The sequence below is a fragment of the Pezoporus occidentalis genome, unplaced genomic scaffold (genome assembly GCF_034315485.1).
Source record: "Pezoporus occidentalis ecotype Australia unplaced genomic scaffold, CSIRO_AGI_Poc_V1 ctg66, whole genome shotgun sequence".
Lineage (NCBI taxonomy): Eukaryota > Metazoa > Chordata > Aves > Psittaciformes > Psittacidae > Pezoporus > Pezoporus occidentalis.
This window is the reverse complement of record NW_026916009.1, coordinates 3,272,607-3,294,209: the sequence shown is the minus strand read 5'-3', so window position 1 is coordinate 3,294,209 and position 21,603 is coordinate 3,272,607. Positions and strand designations below refer to the sequence as shown.

The window sequence follows — 21,603 nt, the reverse complement described above, 5'->3', positions numbered from 1 at the left end:
GTTCTTTCTAAATAAATTTCTCTCATCCAAATATTAGCCATACTAACAGCAGTCTTCTCAAATGGAATCAAACAACTAACTTTTAGAAAGTTATATTGAAAGTCTCTTTAGAAATAAGGTCTGTGAAACTGCAGTTGGTTTTAAACTAGTATTAAGTGTAATATTATACCACTGCATCACATGAATCAAAAAATAATTGGATTTCCTCTGCAAAATGCCCTGAGAAAAAAAATACCTTCATCACTGAAGTTACAGATAAGCCATCAAGTTTGAATTATTTTTTTACAGAAATTGCTCTATTTGACACAACACTTTTCTCTAGAGAAAATGTGTAAAAACTGTGACAAGTAAGTAAATATAGCTGAATTACAGATCCATCAAGAAAACCAGAAGAGCACTAACAATGCCTCAGGAAGAGAGAATTACCTTTACTGTGAGCAAAATATAGTACAATACTATACCAGGTAATTAGACCTACAGTTGTTTCACGCACAGTATTATAAAATGGTCAGATACCACACCATCATCTTCCAGTAATTATAATACTGAATTTATCCAGATTAAATCCTGAAGAGTAAGAAGTTAACCAAGTTACACACACATCTGATTTTGTTTCAAATTCCCTTAATAAATTTTATTACTAATCTCTGTTTCATGTTTATGAACTTTGTCTTAATTTTTCAGTAGATTAAAATCTTTTACCTCAAAAGGTACTACATCAGGGATATTTACATTATGCAAGATTTTCCATTCAAAGAGATGCATACCCATCTTACATGAGAACAAAACTATTATTAACACAACACTGACTTATGCACATAATATCATAAGTACAACTGCTGTAAGAAAGTCAGAAAACAACCAAACCCAAACCTGACTCTTTCTCCTATTAATAATAGTTCAAGAGCAGTTCCCCTTATAGCTACAGTGTGTTAAAGAGTATTTCATAACACTTTGTAAATATACTGGAGGAGTGATGATTTTTACTACCATTTATGGCAAAATGTAACACATGACATTTGGGAATACAGACCAGAACAAATTATCATTAGATTTTAAAAAGATTATTTTTATTAAGCACAAACAGCTTTTAATACATTATCAATACAAATAGGAAAACATCTGTTTAATGGATTTAATATATCAAAGATTTGATGGCAGGTTGCATACTGGCACAATAAAAATGATTTTTTTTTAAAAAAAAGTATTTCAAATTAAAATTATAGGGTCACCACTGTCTACACTGCAGGAACTTACCTACAGTCTAAAATTACTACATCACCTGGCCATAGAGGGAAGCAAAGAACTACAATTTCATAATATGGAACTCCTAACACTTTAATTAGCACCATTCAAAGCTTGCATCAGCTGTTTAACCGAGAAGCAGCTGACAGGTCAGATAAAGCTTTACAGCAAATTTCAGTGCAAAGTTTACAGTTCCTTTTCATAAGATACTTGGAATCTATGGTTTCATAGCATGTTAAATAATTATGGCTTGATAGATGTACAGTGTTAAGATGCTGAGAACATTTACTTTGAAAAATAGATGATACTTGCAACAGCTGTGAAATGCATTTTGATATATTATGCCAAATTCTGTAATATGCAAACAACATGCTGGATTACAAACTGAAGTCCTATTATGAATTTACAGACAAAGGTCAGTATTAGCTCTCTGGGGTAGTGGCTTCTGGTTGTCTCAGCTGCTGCTTTTTCAGGCTAACTAGCTTCATCTTCTCTCTAATGTGTTCTGCTGCAGAAGCCATATCACTTGGGCTCCCAAAGTACTGCTCAGACCTGGAAAAAAACCCAAACAAAAAACAAACAAAAAACCAAAACAAAACCCAAACCCAAAAGTTATCAGTGAGAAGCAAGAAAGTAAATGAATATACACATTAATAGCACTAGAAAACACAAAGCAGATAAGGAAAACAGGCACTTTTTTATCTTGACATTTAAAAGCCACCTTTAAAAGGCTTTGGAAGACTCAGTGATGAGACTTAACAGCAGATCTTGATAAAATTATTACAAATGCTAAAGTACTAGCATTTGTAATAATTTTTTTTAAACCCCAAAAATTCACTGAACAGAAGGTTGAGAGCAGTGAGGCACTGGAACAGGTTGCCCAGAGAAGTTGTGGATGCCTCATCCCTGGAAGTGTGCAGGCCAGGTTGGATGGGGCTTTGAGCATCCTGGTCAAGTGGAAGGTGTCCCTGACAGTGGCAGAGGGGTTGGATCCAAACCATTCTATGATTCTAACAGCAGGGTGCTGTTCTGTAAGTGCAACTAGATACTTACTATTTTTTTTTTTACCTCCCTTCTCTGGCTACCCCCCAAGTCAGTCTGTCAGTTTTAAGTACTATGACAATCAAGGAAATCTCTCTATAGATGTATTCTGAGGCTATACAATTGCTGCATTATTGAAGGACTCTGTGTGTGAAGTCAGCCACATGCTGTCAATTTATGTTACCTGTTTCTCAGACTGAAAAGAACACATGGCTGTGTAAGTTGATTTCTCCCATTCAAATACAAAAAAAGGAACAGCTGAAATGCTAGGGAAACCACTAAGCTGTCAGCAAAATGAGAACTGGAACAGAATACATGTTTCAGAAGAACAAGAAATGGAGGTAGGACAAAAGACTTCAGACAGAGTTGGTGGGGGACAGGCCTTAGCGGACAGAAAAGTTATTTTACACAGGAGTAGACTAGTTTGATTACAGAGCTCCAAAGACAACAGACTGCACAGCTGCACATGGAATCACAGCATGGGTAAATATTTTTCCTGATGCAGAGTAGGAGACATGAGGAGGACAGGGAACAGTGACCTGGTCTTCCAAGAAGATACTGACAAAAGTCCGAAGTGGTGAAGAGGGTGAAGATGACACCTCCAAGCATTTTGTGCCATTTTGTGTGTTTCTTAAACTATTCCTACTAATGAGTGAACCCTTTGTAAATTGTTTAATGCTTCAAAAATAGAATGCCTAGGGATGATGAGCAAGGGATCCTGGGATTTCAGACAGTTAAGATCTATCTTTTGAGAAGGGAGACACACGTAATTCTGCTGATATGCCAGAGGGATGAGAAACAATGTTCAGGATTCAGTCAACCTAAAATACAGGCATAGACATACCTATAGTTATAGGAGCATTATGTTAGGACTCAAACTTCAAAGTGTGCCAAACAACGTTTTATGGAGAGCTTTCCCAGGTTTTAATGTTTTTGTTTTTTTTTACCTTAATAGTCTATCTGCAAATGACATCTGTTTTATAAACAACAGCTGCTAGTTTTATCAGGTCACTGAAATCTGCTATGCAAAAATTAAATCAAAATACTTCAAAACCCACAAGACTTCTTGATCAGTGGCTTTTTTTTTTTACTTTTCTGTGGGTTGGTTTGTTTGGGGCTTTTTGTGTGTGGGGCTTTGTTTTTTTCCTCACTGCTATAAAGTCCTCACTACTTGTTCAGGCCTGTGTCCATCTCCCATGGGTAGCACTCCTTAGTGAAGGAAACTATACTGCATAGGGAACATGAGATTTTGGAAACAAGATGACAGAAAACTGATTTTCATGACCCGCTTCCTGTAACTGTATTTTTCAGATTGATTTTCTGAAGTCAATAAATGCTGTTGCCTGATATCATCTCACAATGTTTCAGCCCCTAATTCAAAATATTGATTTCAAATCCCATTCATTATGGTGTGGGATCCTACACACGGACAGCCTAGTTCCAAGGCTTGGTTATACCGAGGTAGAAGAAATTAACTATACACTCAGCATTGCAATGTACAAGTGTATTTTACTGAACATAGAAAACTGAGTTTTATTATGCACAGATTCCAAATTCAATTTGCTTTTTTAACTCAAGACAGCCACCAATTTTAAATTAGTATCAATAGTTCACATGGGAAGTACTGCTTCATTTGCTGAATGAATCAAATGTAGATTTATTTTTAATGTATTGGCTTAAAACTTCAGATGGGTAGAACTGCAAATAGATTAGTCAAAATACCATGACTCTAAACTCATCTTTTTTCAGGGAGAAGAGACTGGGACTGGTCATTCTTTTGTTGCTTTCACACACCTTGTTAGTGTAAAGACTGCATAAATCTAGTAATTACTGAATGTGAAAAACTCATTACTTTAAAACAGTGGGCATGCAGCCTTTGGAAAATTTGGAATTGGACCTGCCTGCTTTCTGTGAAAAGGTAGGAAAGACTTTTTAATGAGTATTAGCATGCTGCCTTTTTAATTTCAGCAATAAGCATTCAGGATTCTTCTGCATACAAGACTATTATGAAGCTTAACCAAAAGTATATTTAAAAAGTGTTAGAAAAACCATTCTGCATACCCATCAGGATAAACTACAGGCACTGTTAGTCTGTCCAATAGTGATTTCCCAACTACTTCAATTTCATCAAATTGCTCCGTGTCATTAAAAGCTTCAGGCTGCTCTGGACATTCTTCCAAAATCTATTAAAAAGAGGAAAAAAAAAAAAGGAAATACAGAGTAGAACACACAAGGGATAGCAGCATGCAGGGTTTTTCTTTTAAGTGCCATTAACTGGCAGTGTTAGTGCTCTTTAAGCATCTACACTGCCACATTTATATGAGATCAACTGAAATATTCGTACAATTCAAGAAAGGAAAATATTGATTAAGCTACATTGAGAAAATAGTCCAGGGCTACCACTGTTTTGTACTAGAACATTTTACATTACTCCTAAGGGAACAAAAATGAAAAAACAATCTTGCTAAACAATATTCCAGCAAAAAATATAAAGTGCATAAAAATAATAACCTGCATCATTAAACATACAAGACAGTCATATAAAAATCGAAGAAACATGGATAACAAGGGTCCCTTACAAGCTATTTCAAAACTAAAATCCACATCTGGCACAGAACAGGTAGGATTAAAAAAAATCTGAACACCAGTGTTTCCAGATAGGATGGAGACCCAATGCTACTTATTTCTGTATTTTCTTCCTCTTCTGCCTCCAACACATCTTACTTTTTTCCAAAGCAACAAAGATATTAAGAACGTATTTTCCTCACAGGCTCATGAATATGACACAATAGTGCTAGGACAATAATGTTTTTGAGTAAGAGCATTACTACTTCAGCCATCCATTTCCTTGTTTTAAACTTATGATTGCCTAAAACCACAGCAATTAACTACTGCAATAATGAATGAATGCTCACAATACGGACTGAGATAATTAACTCTTTCAGGAGTTTATGAACCACCAAATTCTAATTTGGTATCAAGTAAAACCTTTTTCAGGCACCTCTGGCAGCATAGATGACCTATTTCTACTGAAAGCAAGGAGCATATGAATCAGCTTTGTATGCTGAGAATGAATTTATTGCTAATGCGCAAGACTGGCACTTTTTTGCAGTTATATAAAATTTTGTTGTCAACATTAGAGATACATACACTAAACTGCTTTTCTAAAATGTATCACTTCACAAAAAGAATGGTTCCTGGATGAAAAGCCCCTACTCTCATGATTAGTATTAATGGATACTGTCCTGAATTCATGCATTTAAAAACTATCAACATTTTACCCCTTCAGCAAGCTGCTACCAAATAGCAACTATTTCTCAGAACTGCTGTTGAATATTCATCCTCCTCTGTGGCTTCTAGCATCATCCAACTGGGGACAGGGGTGAGATATTTGGTTTGAAAAACATACCAAGACAGAGGTATGCTTTGAAGAAAGCATGCTCAAAACCATTCAAGTGCAAAATGCAGCAACACAGCATACACAGAAATTAAACTGGTTGCATTCATTTACACGTACTCGAAATGCAGACATCTTAAAAGACAATACTCCTTTTAACTCTCCAAAACATCTTAAATGAGGCCATAACTTTGCATTATACCTTGCACAAAAGCACAAATCAAGAAGTGCTCCTTGCCTTTAAGAATTAGTCTAACACACACAAATAAATGCTCATACCAATGTAGGTATACAAGCAATAATTACATTAAGTACTGAAATTAAAACTTAGAAAAATATGCTTAAATTCTTCTTTCTGCATTTTTTTAGTATTTAGAAAAGGGGTATTATGCATTGACAACTTCATATTTGTTACCTTTCATTTGCTTACATTCTGATAAGAAATTTTTCTTCTTAAGAACATGACACTCACCTTTTCAGCACTTGAATGAAATGCAACAGCCGTTTCCAGCCGATGTACTCTCTCCTCAGAAGTTACTGTAAACTGCTTCCACACTCTGTTAAGTCTTGGAAGCGTGTCCCCCGAGGACCTTGAAGTGCATCGTAGGGACTGGCACAGGACCACAGTTGCCTGCAGTAACTGTCTCCCATAATCATAAGTACTCTAGAAGTTGGAGGGGATGCAAAAGCAAGTATAATATAAAACCTCTGCATTTAACTTAGGAGCTAATTAACAACTTAAACCAACAGCAGACAAGCTTATGAAAGCTCCAAAATACAGGTCCACTTTGTGGACCTATATTGAACCCTGTGGTCTACTAGAAAACATGGCTGAAGTATGAATAAAATCATAATGACCAAGCAACATATTTGCTCTTAAGGAAAAAAAAAAAAAAACAAAAAACTAAAAATAATCCTGTTGTCTAGCATTCATACTGGGAAAAAACCCAGCTTCCTGAAAACTCTGAACAGCTGCTTGCATCTACATGGAATTCTCAACATCTGCTGCAATTAGACTTTCCTAAATGAAGTACGCATCTGTAAAAGCACCCGAAAAAGGCTCAACTTGTACACTTTTTCTTCTTAGGTGACATTCATTCATAGGTACCTGGCATCTGTTTGCATAATCAAAATTTTCAAAGAGGTGTGTAAACATGCACTGTTGCTTCAGTGAATTTTAGGAGACTCTTGTACAGTAGCATTCATCAGCTGCCTGCTAGTCAAGAATTAAACCTGTCAGTTCTGTTCACACACTAGCTGCTAGTATCAGAATTCCTTGTATGAGCAAGACCATCATATATCAACACTCAAACATCTAGAAAATCATTACAAAGACAAGCTCTGTTTCATGAAGTACAGCACAAAACAGACTGAAACTAAGTGGCTTATCTGTATTTACTGCAGCTCTTCAAGAGACTATTTGAAATATATGTCTTTTAAGAAAATCATAGAATCACAGAATGGTTAGGGTTGGAAAGGACCTTAAGATCATCTAGTTCCAACCCCACTGCCATGGGCAGAGACACCTCACGCTAAATCATATCACCCAAGGCCTTGTCCAACCTGGTCCTGAACACTGCCAGGGATGGAGCATTCACAACCTCCTTGGGCAACCTATTCCAGTGCCTCACCACCCTAACGGGAAAGAATTTCCTTCTTATATCCAATCTAAACTTCCCCTGTTTAAGTTTTAACCCGTTACCCCTTGTCCTATCACTACAGTCTCTAATGAACAGTCCCTCCCCAGCATCCCTATAGGCCCCCTTCAGACACTGGAAGGCTGCTATGAGGTCTCCACGCAGCCTTCTCTTCTCCAGACTGAACAGCCCCAACTTTCTCAGCCTATCTTCATACGGGAGGTGCTCCAGTCCCCGATCATCCTCGTGGCCCTCCTCTGGACTTGTTCCAACAGTTCCATGTCCTTTTTATGTTGAAGACACCAGAACTGCACACAATACTCCAAATGAGGTCTCACGAGAGCAGAGCAGAGGGGCAGGATCACCTCCTTCGACCTGCTGGTCACGCTCCTTTTAAGGCAGCCCAGGATACGGTTGGCTTTCTGGGCTGCAAGTGCACACTGCTGGCTCATGTTCACTTTCTCATCGACCAACACCCCCAAGTCCTTCTCTGCAGGGCTGCTCTGAATCTCTTTTCCACCCAACCTGTAGCTGTGCCTGGGATTGCTCCGACCCAGGTGTAGGACCTTGCACTTGGCATGGCTAAACTTCATGAGGTTGGCATCAGCCCACCTCACAGCTTGGTGTCATCAGCAAACTTGCTGAGGGCGCACTCAATCCCACTGTCCATGTCAGCAACGAAGATGTTAAACAAGACCGGTCCCAACACCAATCCCTGAGGGACACCACTCATTACTGGTCTCCAGCCGGACATTGAGCCATTGACCCCAACTCTTTGCATGCGGCCATCCAGCCAGTTCTTTATCCACTGAGTGGTCCATCCATCAAATTGATGTCGCTCCAATTTAGAGACAAGGATGTCGTGTGGGACGGTGTCGAACGCTTTACACAAGTCCAGGTAGATGACATCAACTGCTCTACCCGTCCATCAGTTCTGTAGCCCCATCATAAAAGGCCACCAAATTGGTCAGGCAGGATTTCCCCTTAGTGAAGCCATGCTGGCTGTCACCAAGCATCTTGTTGTTTTTCATGTGCCTTAGCATACCTTCCAGGAGAATTTGCTCCAAGATTCTGCCAGGCACAGAGGTGAGACTGACTGGTCTGTAATTCCCTGGATCATCCATTTTCCCCTTCTTGAAAATGGGGGTTATATTGCCCTTTTTTCCAGTTGTTGGGAACTTCACCTGACTGCCATGATTTCTCAAATATGATGGCCAGCGGCTTCGCAACTTCATTTGACAACTCCTTCAGGACCCGCGGATGGATCTCATCAGGACCCATGGACTTGTGCACGTTCAGATGTTTAAGATGGTCTCGAACCAGTTCCTCTCCTACAGTGAGCCCAAGGTCTTCATTCTCACAGTCCCTGTGTCTGCCTTCCAAGACTTGGGTGGTTTGCTCAGAGTCTTTGCCAGTGAAGACTGAGGCAAAGAAGTCATTAAGAACCTCAGCCTTCTCCAAATCCCGTGTAGCCAGTTCTCCCGAGAGCTTCCTGAGGGGCCTACATTCTCCCTAGTCTGTTTTTTATTTGCTATGTACCTGTAGAATCCCTTCCTGTTATCCTTAATACCTCTAGCTAAGTTTAATTCTAACTGGGCCTTAGCTTTCCTAACCTGGTCCCTAGCTTCCCGGACAACATCCCTGTACTCTTCTGTCCTGGGTTCAGCAGTAGCAGTCATTTTTCTCCTTCTTGGTAGCTGGTGCAGTGCAGTGTTTTGACTTTCAGCTCGGGAACAGAGCTGATAACAAGGATGTTTTTGGTTTGGCCAAGGACTTTGTGAGCCTCATGCTCTGCCAGGGAGGAGGGGAAGCCAGGAGGAAGCAGAGACAGGACACCTGACCCAGGCTAGCCAAAAATGTATTCCATACCAAAGCATGTCATGCCCAGGATGTAACTGGGAGTTAGCCGGAAGGGCTGGCGGTCTGCAGGGTTGGAGGAGGTTATCGGTCAGTGCTTGGTTGGGCTGGGAGGAGCAAGTTATCGGTCGGCTGGTGGTGAGATGCTGTATTTTCTTCCCTTGTTATTTCCTTTATCATTGTTATTATTGGTGGTAGCAGTAGTGATTTGTGTTATACCTTAGTTACTAAACTGTTCTTATCTCAACCTGTGGGAGTTGCATTCTTTTCAATTCTCCTCTCCGTCCCTCCGGGAGTAGGGGGAGGGAAAGAAAGGGGGGAGTGAGTGAACGAGTTGTCTGACTGGGTTTAAACCACGACATCTTCCCACGCTGCCTGTCCTTGCTTCCACTTATTATAAGCCTCTTTTTTCATTTGAATTTTCCTCAGCAGCTCCTTATCCACCCAAGGAGGTCTCCTGGCCCTCCTACTGCACTTCCTTCTAGTTGGGATGCAACACTCCTGAGCTTGTAGCAGGTGATCCTTGAATATCAACCAACAGTCTTGGGCCCCCTGCCCTTCCAAAGCAGGTTCCTGAAGAGGCCAAAGTCTGCTCTTTTGAAGTCCAGGGCAGTGAGCTTGCTGCACGCTCTTCTCACTGTCCTGAGGATCTCAAATTGAAGCATCTTGTGATCGCTGCATCCAAGGCTGCCCTGGAGCATCACATTTCCAACGAGCCCTTCCTTCCCTGTTGGTGAGCACGAGGTCAAGCACAGCACCTCTCCTTGTCGGCTCCTCTATTACTTGCAGAAGGAAGTTGTCTTCTACACAATCGAGGAACCTCCTGGATTGCCTGTGCCGGGTCATACTGTCCTTCCAACAGATGTCAGGGTGGTTGAAGTCACCCATGAGAACAACGGCCTGTGAGCATGAGGCTTTTTCTATCTGTCTATGGAGTGCTTCATCCGCAGGTTCTCCTTCATCAGGCGGTCTGTAACAGATCCCCACAGTAATGTCTCCCATAGCTATATTCCCTTTAACCCTGACCCACAAACTCTCTTGACAGCTCACCTGTCCCCAGACAGAGTTCCATACTCTCCAGCCTATCCATAACATAAGGGGCAACTCCCCCTCCCCGCCTGCCAGGCCTGTCTTTTCTAAAGAGCCTGTAACCTTCCATTCCAACACTCCAGTCATAGGAGCCATCCCACCGTGTTGCTGCAATGCCTATTATATCATACCTCTGTAGACGTGCACACATCTCTAATTCCTCTTCTTTGTTCCCCATGCTATGGGCATTTGTATCGAGGCATCTGAGCCGAGCTCCAACTGAAGCCAGCTCATTGGCTGGAGCGGCTGGGATATCTCTACATTGCTCCGAGCATTTATTATAGGTTCTGGCAACTGACTGGGTGTGTTGGGATGGAATGATGCCCCCCTCCCCCAACACATCTAGTTTAAAGCCTCCTTGACCAGTCTGGCAAGCCTCCTACCAAAACTGCTCTTTTTCCCTTCTTTATCAGACCAGCTCCACCAGCCCCCAGTAGACCTGGCCTACAAACTGGGTCCCGTGTTCAAGACACCCAAACCCCTGACTATGACACCACCCTTTTAACCAGTTATTAACCTGGCCAATCCTCCTAGCTTTTTTTAGGTCCTCCCCTGTATCCTGGAGAATTGACGAAAAGACAATCTGAGCTCCAGAGCCCCTAACCACCTCCCCCAGGGCTCTGTAGTCCTTCTTTATGTTCCCCAGGCTACTACCATCTATATCCCTAGCACCCACATGTATCACCAGAAGTGGGTAATAGTCCGTGGGACTTACTAGAGCAGGCAGCCTCTTTGCCACATCCCTGATCCGTGCCCCTGGTAGGCAACACACCTCCCTTGAGACAGGGTCTGGCTGGCAGATGAGTGCTTCTGTCCCTTTCAGTGTAGAGTCCCCTACTACTACGACCCGCTGCTTTTTTCTAGCGGCACCAGTAGAGATCTTCTTTACCAGTGCATCAGCCGGCTGTTTCTGGCTCGAGTGCATTTCCTCATTAGCCCCCTGCAGGACAGCAAAGCGGTTCTGCGTGGGGACAACAGATTTAGGGGGAAGCCCCTTGCTTTTGGTTGTCCTTTTCCTCCCTTTTTTTTTTTTTTTTGTCACTAATTCCCAGCCTTGCAGGTTAACGGCCTCCTTTCCTTCGTGAGCTACAGGTGAAGCTTGAGGCCCCTGCACAGTTTGGGCCAGGGGCAAGCATTCCTGCTTCCCCTCAGCTTCCCTGACATCTCGCAGTCTATTAACAGCATCCTGCAGCTCAGCCCCTGCTGCAGGAGGACCTCCACCAGGGAGCACCAAGTGCAGCCCTGCCCATTGTGCACCCTCCCCTCACCAGACCAGTGCAAGCACTCTCTACACCCCGAGCTCTGCACTGCAGCCTCCCCTCTCATCTGCTCTGTCTGGGTGCTGACGCTGGCCACCGTGAGGGCAGCCAGAGCAGAGCTCCCAGACCGGGCCCTGGTCATATGATGAGTGCTCACCATCCCGCTCGCCTGCCTGCGCAAACTGCCTCGACCTGCTCTGTTTGCCGCACTCCCTGGGGCAGGTTTTTACCCAGTCAGGGCTGCCGCTGTTCCTCCTGGCTCTGCCCCCTGTGAGTCAGCTGCTCGCGTCAGCTGAGCTTCCAGCTCCTGGGCAGGTCCTGTTGAGGACTTGAGGCTCCCTCGGTGGCTCTTGCCGATGTGAACTTAATGTTTTGTGGTTTGCACTGCCCATGAGAACTAAGGTAGTAAACTGCAGCACTGCTACTGTTGGTAGAACTTCAAAAATCTCCCTGGACTCATCACCAATTCCAGCAATCACAATTACTTCATTCAAGCACTGAAACAAACCATTAAGACTAATAACAGCTGTTCCATGATCGTTCACACCAGTACCAATTCTATTTAGGAGTCTTCTGAAACTGTACAAAACCCATATAGCTAAAAAAAACTCATTTCACCTGTGCAACATCAACAAATTTTCGATGTTTCTCCAGTAAAACTTTTGTTTCTTGAGCATCATCTCCCAGTCGGATATGTGTCTTCAGCAGAGCATCCAACAGCTCACTTAACCATTCTACTGCCTGAAAAAGAGAAGTTAGAAGAGTAAAAACTAGAAAATAACAAAAAATAAAAAAAATAATCCAGAAGGCTGAAGTAATTCCAGTACTAGCATATACTCTTGATACAGAAAAAAGTTCACAAAGATATCTCGGAGATCTCAAAGATCGCAAAGAAAGATCTCAAAGAGATCTCAAACTGGTAGTTCATGCATGCAAATCACCAAGTACTCTTGCAGTCATGGCTACATCCTTTATTTTCACCGTACATATTCACTAAATATGACTATATTTGAAAGTGACAAAAATAACATTGTACAACTACCAACCCCCATAAATTTAACCAGTGAAATACCAGGATGATGCAATTTTGTAGACATTTCCATACCTGAGCAGCATCCTCTTCACATTTAAATAACTGTACCATCTGAAGCATCTTCAGTCGCCGCACATCCACCATATCTTCACACCTAGAACAGTAGCACAAAAAGACTCGCCAACACATATATAGCAGACATAATACACAAAGTTTGACAATGGTTTCAGAGAGCAGTCTGAAAGTGTTCATGAAAAGATGATTAAAGCATTTTTGTGCTGCTTATCTTGGCCAAAATATATAATGCCTCACATAATAAGAACAGGCAATAAATAGAACTGATCACTACAACCCACAGAAATCATGACCCTCAAGACTCCGGAAAAGGTTAAGCTATAGATAGCAATACCAACAGTAGCTAGAAGGCCTTACAACCACACTTAAGATTTCTTACCTTGCTGCACTTGTACAATTTGCCACACAGATGTTTACATGGCTAAGATGGACTCTACCCTACCACAGCCTAGGTGAAAGAAAGCTTACTTAAACCTGGCATGACTCTGAATTGTACTCTGAGCTGTCAGCAGTTTCTTGGTGAATAAAATGAAGACTTTTAAAAATATGTTAATACATTTTTCCATTTTTCTTTTTAGCTAAACTTAAGATTGCAATAGTTGAACCTTTATACGATGATGCCCTTTACTACAACATGTCAGGAAGCATTTCAAAATCCACATCTTGTAAAACCTAGTTCTAATCCTCTTGTCCTATATTATGCACATTTTCCAGTTTTCTAGTTAGAATTAAGAGTAGTATTGAAAGTTCTTTTCACAGTGAGAGTTAAGCTAATGCATTTAGCAGACTGACCCTTCCACTCCAATTTCAGAGCCTGCTAACTAGACAGCAAGATTCCAGATCCCATCCAGCGCAAAGGAATTAGTATTGTCAAAACCAGTTAGTACTATAAGTGAATGCAAAAACCAGTATACACACATCTGTTTTTTCAAGCTAGTTGCAAATACAAGCACAAATACAAGAGCATGCTACATTCTGCTACATGTCCCATAGTGCTGCGATCCTTACAGAAAGGAAAACTGTTGCTCTAAAATTTCAGGAAAACAAAGTATGGGTTCCAGAAGCATAACTAAATCAGAAAAATACCCCTAGTAATAAACATTATACTACGTGTGCATGAATAATGAAAAACATTCAACAGAAATTGAAAAAAGTGTCACAGAAATTACTATTAAATGCTACCAGAAGACAGTAATCCTTATTGTACCTTTTTGCCTCTTGTCCAGGCTAAAGAACCTTGTTTAATCATTCATCATCTGGAAGCTACTTCATACCTTTGATGAACATTTTATCAACTTTTTGATCCTCTAATTGACTTCTCACAATTCCATATTCCTTCTGAGAATAGGGACCAGGATTGTGTTAACACACAGAACAGACTACAAATCTATACAGTGACAATAACATTTTCCTTTTAGTTTCCTATTTATTTCCTAATAATCCTTAGTGTTGTACTGGCTTCTCACAATATGACTGAACATTAAAGCAATTTTTGCAGAAATTTTCCAATGTTTATCTGAGAGTTAACAGATGGTTCAGAGTCCATTACTACGTTGTCTTGGTTTCAGCAGTAGCAGTCATGTTTCTCCTTTGTGGTAGCTGATGCAGTGCTGTGTTTTGACTTCCAGCCTGGGAACAGTGCTGGTGATACCGATGTTTTCAGTTGTTGCTAAGTGATGTTTACCCTGACCAAGGACTTTGTGAGGCTCATGCTCTGCCAGGGAGCAGGGGAAGCCGTGAGGAAGCAGAGACGGGGCGCCTGACCCAGGCTAGCCAAAGAGGTATTCCATACCACAGCACGTCATGCCCAGGGTCGGGGGTAACTGGGAGTTACCCGGAAGGACACGGGCTTCTGGGTGGGACTCGTTTCTTGGCCGGTGGTATTGTATTCTCTTCCCTTGTTATTTTCTCTTATCATTGTTGTCGTTGGTGGTAGCGGTCGCGATTTGTGTTGTACATTGGTTGCTGGACTGTTCTTGTCCCAACCCACGGGAGTTGCACCCTTTCGATCCTCCTCCCCGTTCCTGCGGGGAAGGGGAGAGACCTGGGGGGGGGGGGAGGTTCAATTGCTCTCAGCCCGGCACCACTCACTGGGAGTGAGTGAAGAAGCTGTCTGGCTAGGGTTTAAACCACGACATACGTATATAAAGTTTTCCCTTCTCCCATGTGCATTTCTTCTCTCAGCACCGAATTCCAGCTGTTCTTTTATTACACTGTGACACATGTTCTTCTATAGCTCTTCACAGTTGGCACTCTGAACACAAGTGCTGCTCAAGTAAATAAGATTCAGAGGACATACTTAAACCAGTACTTTCTCTAAGCATTACCAAAAAACATGGTTTCTTATAGAACGAAATCCTAAAAAGAACAACTTGATGCTCATTAGACCTTGTGCTCTCTTGAGGTACCTTTTTGTTCAGGCATTGCCCTCGAAGTTCATGCACTTGCTAGAGAGAGTACTTTATTGTTTTAGGGGTTCCAGCAGTAATAGTAAGCAACATCATCTGACTTTTCCACACTACTGAGTGGGGAAAAAAGGTAGTACTATAGCTAATCCAGTACTACAGCTAATCCAGTACTACTGCATCTTTAAGAAGGGAAAAAAAAAAGTTATATAAAATATGTGACCTTTCAGAACACAAAAAAATTATTAGTAGAACTGTTATTACCTTTGTTTTCTAAGCTGCATATCTTCCATCACTCCCTGGATATGGTCCACGTTTTCTTTGTTTTCAATGGTCACATCTTTTCCATAGGCCCAGGATGCCTGATTAGATATCTGATCAAGAAGACTTTGACCCTTCTCACGCAAGCCTTGCAAGCCTAAGTCTAAAGAAAAGTGTAGAAAAAAGAAAGAAAACAGAAGTCAGTGGTCACTTTTATAAATTTGGAGGGTTCTTCCCCCAGGGAGATGAAATACAACAGAATCTGAGATGGAAAACTAGAAACTGAAAAGGACACTACTACCTTTCAGCTCCCTTTCCAACTTTTACACTTGAGTGAGCATTTGTCTATAGCAACAAAAAAACAAACACTTCGCTATTTTGTGACCCAGCAGATAATAAGGAATAAAAGCTGATAGTATTTTCAGCAAATTAACTAGCTAATTAATGTATTTCATCCACACAGTTGTACAGTACCCAAAATATTTATCACTGCTAAGCAGCTGTAGCCTAAATGTTCTTCCATGGCTGGCAGAAGTCACTGCTTTACAATACATCCTACACGGCTGATATGTTTTTCTATACTGAAATGCACCAAACCTTAGAATCTGCTGCTATTTGGCAGTTCTACGAGCTCTTTTCTGAAAGGAGTATCTAGTTTATGCATTGAACTGTTATACTGCTATCATAACTACTTCTACCATATATCAATTATTTTCCTTCAAAGCTCTTTCTCCCACAACATACTGGACTAGATGATCATTGTAGGTCCCTTCCAATTGAAATACTCCATTTTAAATGCCTGACGGTTTAACCACCTTAAATGTGCTATTCATTAAACATATACATTCAAGGCTACTGCAAAACACTCAGTACAAGCATTCTAAACCTGAATGAATAACAATCAAAAGGTCAACCGTGGAGAGAAAAAGATCACCTAAGCACTATATTCCCAAAATACGAAGGGTGACTAGTGGGGGAAAAAAGTTTGACCACAGATGATAATGGTGGTATAACATATTACATATAAAACAGCTAAAGGAAAACATTTCCAGATTATTTTCCCAGATAGAATTTCTATGCAGTAGATAGCATAAGCAAACTAAAGGTAGCTAGGTGGATCATTACTTAGCTAGAAGGTGGAAGAGTGAGATATTTTTTCTGCCTTTTCTTTTTTTAAGGTGGTGGTGGGGTTACTGTTGTTTTTTCCTGTAATGCATTCATTAGAACGTGTGTATCTGAAATGCAGAAATATTTGGCTTACCAACACATTTCAATTTCTCTTCCAATAGTTTCAAAGTTTGTTGAATTGATGCTCCATCTGCTGGCGCTACATCTACACACAACATTCCTAGTAAGCCATCTAATTGCTGAGACAGCTAAAACGAAAAACAAAATAAATGTGGATATTTAAAAGAAGTTTGAGCTTCAGATGACTTGGTCTGCAATCTTCTAAATATGTGAAAGTCTATCATTTTAGACACTTCTCTTTGCATCTATAGGAAACGAAAGTCAAGATGAAGGCTAAACAACTCATCTGCCTATAAAATTCCAAAAGCACACATACCTAGATGAGGGGGAGGGGGAAAGTCTAGGTTTTTTTTTTTTTTTTTTGACAAGTATAGGAAAGGAATGCATGCCATTTTAAAAGGAAACCATAAAAAGTGTACCACATGGTGGTATACTCTAATTTATTAAAAAAAAGAAAATGAAAAAGCAACTTTTAAACTAGAAACCATTTTATTTCAAACATTGTTGAAATGTAAGACTTGTTAGAAAGCACTTCCATCCTAAACAAAGGGGAAATACATCTCAGCTTCAATTACAGTAAATTACTTGCAGCATTTTCCAAGTGAGATTATATTTCCTCCCACTCCCCTGAATTTTTTCCTATGTATTCAATATTGATAATACTAAGGCTAGAATGTACTGACAGGAGAGCTTGAGAAATTTTAAAAATTAAAACTTACATCCTGGGCAACACTGTGGAATTCAAGTGCTGCTTGTAATAGATTCTGCCTGAATTCCAGCTGACTGGCCTGCCGGTAACACACATCACTCAGCTGTTGCTGCAATGCTTTTAATTCCACAAGGTCTTCCTCATCTCCTGCATTTAGAAGAGCTGCTATCTGCTGATTAAGCTCAACATAAACTGCAAACCATTCCTACAAACACAAAAAAAGTAAACGTTAAAATAATACAAAACAAAGATCTATTTCTCTTACAGTAGCATACATCCAACTGCAGACTAACAATCAGACCAAAAAAAGGAACTTATTACAGCTTACACTATAATTATGAATTCTCACACAGAAGGAAAAAAAACATTTCTTAATTTCAAATCAACTCAAAAAGAGCTTAGAACATTTTAATACATGCACTGCAGTATTAAGAAAATGTTGCAGAAAGAGAGGAAGATTATGAGGCATGGCTACTAGCTCCCAGCACTAACTCCCACTCAAACTATTTTACTGAACCAACAAACGAATTCCACCATTTTTAAATAAATTTATAATGCTTACATTTCTATAGTGCCCTACTGAAACAAGAGACCTTTTGCCAAGTGGTAAGCTATTACAGAAAGCTGTTCATACAACTTCCTAGGTGTTACTTTCAGTGACGTGACTGAAACCAGCAATAGTTTTCTTAAAGCATTCAGAAAAAAAAATACTACTGCTAACAAAGTGGAAGCAATCACTATCTTCTGAATATAAGAAGTTCAAAATATCTCTTGCTTCTTGTTTAAGGAAAGCTTTATACTACTCAATTCAAAATGTAGCTTTGTTTTTCAAATACTTTGATTAGTGAGTAGATACAAAGGAGTTTGCTCTGTTGTCGTGGTGTATTCGTAAAAGAAAAGAGTTCAAGTATTTAACAATTCTAGGAGACTTAAAAACGACTTGATATATCAAGATCACATTCACATCTTGCATGACCAAGATGGCTGTAAAGTAAAACATGTTTGCTCAACAGCTTTTAATTTAGCCTACAGTGAAACAAACTTCAAACACCCTATGCATTTCTAGTGCTATGGAATAGCACCATCTATTGGCCTAAAATATCTGATTTAATTAGTACTCTTGTCATGCTCCTACTGGGATATTTGCCTTTTTTTTTTTTAAATTATGCCTTCAGCTTTTGCATCATTTATTTACAAAGCATGCAAAATATGGAGTATAAATATCCATATTCTGAAAGGGTTTCTTTTTACCCAAAGTCACCTCTACCATCTGCTCACAGGAAGAAACAGAGTATTAAAAGAAGGGGGGAGAAGGGGGAGGGAAGAAGAAGTCATGAAAAAGTTAAATCAGCAGTCAGCCAAAAATTTAAGACCTGAATCAACCTTTTGTCTATTCCAAAAGGGTCAACTAAGATGACATAGTATGGAAATATTCCATTGTCACACATGTACTATACAGTTTCAATCAACACAGCTTACACGACTCTTATTTCCTTATAATTTCTTATTTCCTTCAGACACTGAACATACAAATTCAGCTTATTAAGTGTGACAAGTGAGAAGTCAAACCAAAAAATCTAGATTAATAATTGCTAGTTTTCATTTTTAGCTTTTTTAGCTTTCATTTTTAGTTTTTCTAAAGTACATCAGAAAAATTATAAACCAGTGAGCTATTTTCTTTGCCATGACTGAAAAGGGAATGTCTACATCCAGAAAAGTCAGAAAAGAAGAAAAGCGCTGTAAGCAACACTGCCTTTGGAGTACTGAGTATAATATACTCTTCTTACTCAACACAAAAACTTAAGAACTACTGTAATGTAATATAAACCCAAGAAAAATAACAGAAATGAGTATTTTTTATACCAGAAAATAAAGTAACATGCACATGTAATGGTCATATTAAGTTCTTAAACTTCTCTCTGAAATCCATAAAATCATGCACTATTCAATTTTTCTAGATACTCAGAATCGAAATACATTGTTCATAACTGCATGTACTTAGGATTATTTTGCTACTTGAAAAGGGTACAGAAAATCTCACACTGTGCTGACTCTCAATTTCTTCATGTTTCTGTTGTAAAGCTTGTGAAGCTCTAATTGAATCACCTATTCCCCACTGGGTTCTTAGCTGTTCTGATCCAGGTCCTTCAAGCCAGTTGACTACCTGTCAATAAAATAAAGGTAACAAAAATAAAGTAGCAAATCAATCCCATGAAAACTGTTATAAGAAGAAATCTGTAATTTAAGCAGAAGTATTTCAAAGTATATATTTATGCAAAAGAAAATTAGGATCTGTAGAAGTCTTGTTTAATCCATTCACATCTTCAAAAGCTTTAAGTGAACTACTTTTTATTAACTTTATCAGTTTCATGAAAGCTGGTAACAGCTAGCAAAAGATTTGTCACACGTTTGTCATTTCTTATATAAGTCAATAAAAGAGCTTAAACCAGAGTTTTCTTGATAACAGGCCTCTTGTGTTCAAACAAGATTTTTCTTTTTATTTTTGCCTAATTACAGTGTACAGCTGTATTCAACCTGACAGCTCAGAGTTTTTTCCTTACTTTGTATGTAAGTACAGGATATGTACTTATTCCAAAATTATTCCAACAACTTAGTATGGTATATATTTATGTCTTTCAACTTGCTCTATTCAAATAACAAAAGCCTCTTACAAATTCTTAGTGGTCACATCTCACGAGATCTACTTTTGCAGAAAACTCTGCAGGGTCATGGCAATACAATTTTGGACCACAGTACTGGCTTTCTATTATTACTATTATTAAGCTATTTCATTTGATGTAAATATTTTTCAAAGCAAAGCATGGTATCTCTAATTTTTGTTTCCTTATATACACTTCAATTATCAGATGATATCCATGGCAATATTTTTATTATTATTTTTAAGCATCTAGAACCTAGTGCAAAAATCACTTACTACTGTAGTCCTGAAGCAAGGAAACGTAGGAATACCCCCACATTCTGAACCTTAATGAAACAGCATAGGAAGCCAACTTCCTCTCTTTAATGTGACTTTTGTTAAACAAAGATGACAAAACAGTTTCACACAGTTTTTCAGGAAATATCGTACAATACACAATGTAACACCATAACCATGAAGACAAATAATACCTTCCTAGTGCTGCTAGGCTACATCGCAACAGTAATCAAGAATGACCATCACCAATACAGGTTACTCAAAGGTTACACACCTTTTAGCTATCATGCTTGTGTCTTCCCACCCTCTTCCCCCCCCCCCCCCCATTACTCAAAGCGCTGTTTCAGGGCATATACTCTTTGCTCTATAAGCATCCTTAGTCTTCCTTACTTTTACCATTTCTAGGGCAAATTAAGACTACCATTCCAGGCTCTTTTTGTTTAAACAGAAACTTCTTGTTGTCTTTAGACTTCAGCACAGCTGTTGTTAGTTCAACATGGAATGGACCTAGAGGTGAAGGCACCCAGATGTCCTCCCATAACCTCACTGGCCTGGAAACTCACACATGGAAATAACAGTTCTTATGCAAGTCTGAAACAGTGACTAAGACCACCTCCCCATTAGAAGTTTCCAGCAACTACCACCTTGCCTCTAAAACTGGTTAGCTTAGCACGTGGTGATTCTTGTGTAACAGATACTTGAGAAAAAAGTGATGTTATTTTCATAAAATATATCCTTAAATGGTTAATGACTAGACTACTGCAAGGCCTGATGTTAATTTTTGTGAAGATCAGAAAAATACCAACACCTCTGCTTAAGGAGGCACAAAGCTAGGATTTATCATAATATACAGAGTTGTTCATCAGCAGTCTGTTCAGTAGAACTGCTCACCAGATAATGCCTGGAAATTGGAGCTATCTTGGCACTGCAGAATGAAAGATAAAGGAAAGGGAAACAAAACTATGGAATAGAATTTAAGAGGGGTAGTTAAAAAGAGAGGGTATGATACTGAAGCTGCAGGGGAAGAGAGGTGGTTATGGATAAGAGGGCTTTGAGACAGGGGTAAGAACTAAGCAGTTCACAGAAAGCAGAAGCCTCAAATGGTGAAAATTAAAGAGGAATACAAGAGCAAGCCAGGAGCGATTAGTAATATAAGCAGCTATACAAAAAGCAGGAATGTCGTTTTAATGAAAGCTAACAGGAAAACACTAAAAAATAAAAAAAAAAAAACCACACCAAAAAAACCCTTTCAAACACCCATTCCAGCTGAAAATACTGCATGTTGTACTGCAACTTTGGTTTACTTTGGCAAACTAAATTCACGGCACTTTCAATCTATTTGTTTCTTATAGTCCATAATTATCTTCTTACTTTTGTCTGTTAGCCTAATTTTCTCCCATAACAAAAAGGAA

The 21,603-nt window shown here is 39.6% G+C and overlaps 1 protein-coding gene across 4 annotated transcripts in view; it reads right to left on the bottom strand.

Moving 5' to 3' along the window:
• Positions 1-1,048: 1,048 nt before the first annotated feature.
• The window catches only part of SESTD1 (SEC14 and spectrin domain containing 1), a 64,494-nt gene continuing 43,939 nt past the window's right edge, over positions 1,049-21,603 (bottom strand). For all 4 annotated transcript variants that reach the window (XM_062640641.1, XM_062640638.1, XM_062640639.1 and 1 more), the window contains 9 exons: positions 19,298-19,420; positions 17,267-17,461; positions 16,561-16,675; positions 15,303-15,462; positions 12,631-12,712; positions 12,144-12,266; positions 6,156-6,347; positions 4,348-4,469; positions 1,049-1,797 (listed from right to left, as the gene is read on the bottom strand). In XM_062640641.1, the coding sequence (XP_062496625.1) occupies positions 1,668-1,797; positions 4,348-4,469; positions 6,156-6,347; positions 12,144-12,266; positions 12,631-12,712; positions 15,303-15,462; positions 16,561-16,675; positions 17,267-17,461; positions 19,298-19,420 (1,242 nt within the window). In that variant the 3' untranslated portion in view covers positions 1,049-1,667. The remainder of the gene's footprint in view (positions 1,798-4,347; positions 4,470-6,155; positions 6,348-12,143; positions 12,267-12,630; positions 12,713-15,302; positions 15,463-16,560; positions 16,676-17,266; positions 17,462-19,297; positions 19,421-21,603) is intronic.